General features: G+C 48.3%; 1 protein-coding gene across 2 annotated transcripts in view; it reads left to right on the top strand.

Moving 5' to 3' along the window:
* LOC134449451 (raftlin-like) overlaps window positions 1–2,500 on the top strand; it is a 145,071-nt gene that overhangs the window by 83,209 nt on the left and 59,362 nt on the right. For both annotated transcript variants that reach the window (XM_063199388.1, XM_063199389.1), the window contains exon 5: window positions 1,023–1,458. In XM_063199388.1, the coding sequence (XP_063055458.1) occupies window positions 1,023–1,458 (436 nt within the window). The remainder of the gene's footprint in view (window positions 1–1,022; window positions 1,459–2,500) is intronic.

Here is a 2,500-nt window from a genome sequence, read left to right as displayed (position 1 = left end):
AGATAGCAGCCGGTTGCCTGGGGCCAGGCTTTTATTAAAGAACGATAATGGAAAATGGCGTCATTAGCATTCCTTGACAGTTAACATTTCAATTTTTTGTGCCCGCGATGAGATATTCAAAATGTTGACTCCGGAATGGTAACTGACAGGGAAAGTAGTCAAGGCGTCGCTGATTTAGGAGGCCGGCGGTGGCCCGCACGGTGCGTCGCACACACCGCCGCCGATGGATTGCCTCCGTTGTAATGAGCTGCCGTTTCATTCCACCGCCCGACCCACCAATTGTAAGGAGCTGGAGCGGGGGGGTATGTTTATGTCCATTCGTTTTCTGTCGACATCAGACTGGCAGAAGATTTGTTTGGGCGCCGGCTGTCCATAGCACACAGCGAGAGAGAGAGAGAGAGAGAGAGAGAGAGAGAGAGAGAGAGAGAGAGAGAAAATGTCATGAATTACCATGAGTTACCCGTTTGAAATGCTCTCAGAAGTGGCATCTTGGAAATATCAATCAATGTGTCTGTCGGAGGGAGGGAGGGAAGGAGGGAAGATGAGATGTGTGCTGCTGTGTGTGCTGTGTGCTATAGTATGGCAGCAGCCGCGTGCTGGAAATGAAGGTGGTGCTTTCTGAGAAACATTATTTCAGAGATGCCAAGCAATCTGTAGTGCATGGCATGCTATTACCAGATCCATTTTAATGGCTGCTTCTGCTGTGTGTGTTTCTCTCCCGCTCTCCCTCTCCCTCTCCCTCTCTCTCTCTCTCTCTCTCTCTTTCTCTCTCTCTCTCTCTCTCTCTCTCTCTCTCTCTCTCTCTCTCTCTCTCTCTCTGTCTCTCTTTCTCTCTCTCCTCTGTCTCTTTCTCTCTCTCTCTCTTTCTCTCTCTCTCTCTCTCTCTCTCTCTCTCCTCTCTCTCTCTCTCTCTCTCTCTCTCTCTCTCATCTTCCTCTGCCTGTCTGTCTAGCCGTGTGATGCTACTCAATTCATTTGGGTGTTAATGTGTTTTTGTTTCTTGTCTGGCTCCCCCTCTACAGCAGATCCAGGATGCTGCGGATCAGGGCATCATGTTCGTGGGCTTCATCCAGGAGCCGGGCCGGGTGCGCGCCCACCACCTCCACCACCTGCACGGCCTGGGAGACCCGGAGGAGCCCTCCCTCTCCCTGCACTCCAGCCCCAGCTCCCTTCACAGCTCTGGGCTGTGCCAGACGCCCAGTCCCCTGCACCACTCGGAAGGGGAGGGGGACAAGTCCGGTGCCTTGTCACCTGCGTCGCTGAACGGGGCGATCGAGGAGCCCGGCAAGGAGGGGGGCCGAGGGGGTAATGATGACACTGGTGACGTGGTGACGGAGGAGGGGTCTTCGGTTCCGGCGTCCCCGTCCTCGCGCATCTCCGACCTGGAGTCCCCCACACACAACAACAACGACACGAAGGCGTCGCAAAGGACCAACAAACTGGGATCAGCCAGGAATGGTGAGTGTTCAATAGTAGCAGTAAACCAGAGCATTGCCACCACATCAGACAGCGTATCTATGGAAAGGCTTTAGGTCCCATTGCATCTGATTGAAAGGCAGACATATTACTCATTGGGGAATCAAATAAAAATGCAGTGTCATACGTCTCCTTTCCAATGACCAGCAATTTAGTGGTACCACAACATGGGTGACATACGTACATAGTTTTGACTTTAAAATTCTCAAGAAAATTTCACAAGAAGGAATGTCTATAACAAGATTTTAGGATTCATTTTAAACATCTGTAGTCTGTGGGATGCTCAAATGGTCATATTTGGAACTCCACTGCAGCCTCAGAGCAGTAGACACAACATAATGCTCCCCCATGTTATGGAGCTCAGCTCTCGGGTTTTGGGAGGTGTTTGTAATTGCTGGCACTCAACTCAGATAACACAATTAATTATGTTGCTTTACGTTATCAACAATTATTTTTTCTCTGGAGCCGAAATGTCAGCATGGCAAAAAATAAAGTGCTGATAACATACTGTAGCAGTGTTGCGTTCTTCTGCACTGAAAACAATATAAGATCAATCATTGTAGCGATATAAGATAAATAAAACGACGTCAAAACCAGCCATGTTGATGCACATTATTCTGACTCTCCAAATGATTTTCCATCATCATTTTAGCAAACTAGAATGCACAGCTTGTAATTATAATGTAGGAAAGAGAGCAATATCCTGCACAAGACGCAAGACCAGGCGTTCGAGCAAGTGTTGGAACTCTTGAGCCTGGTTCAGTCATAGCTTCTGCCCCTGTATTGTATATTGCATCAAACCTTTTCCATCACTTCTGTGGCAATATAACTTCCCCCAAAACTATACATTTCAAGTGAATTATTTAATGTGACAAAATCGCCATTAGAGCAAGATAACTGCTTTTCCATCCCATGTGTTGCACTAACTTCTTGATGCGCATCAGATTAAATCGAAAAAGGGAAAAAGGGCTACTGTGAAGGTGTGCGGGCCCTCGCTAAATAGGTAGGCAGGACAGTGGGTGTG

Source organism: Engraulis encrasicolus, chromosome 5 (assembly GCF_034702125.1).
Source record: "Engraulis encrasicolus isolate BLACKSEA-1 chromosome 5, IST_EnEncr_1.0, whole genome shotgun sequence".
In the NCBI taxonomy this organism is placed as follows: Eukaryota; Metazoa; Chordata; class Actinopteri; order Clupeiformes; family Engraulidae; genus Engraulis; species Engraulis encrasicolus.
This window is presented reverse-complemented; position numbering and strand designations above follow the sequence as displayed.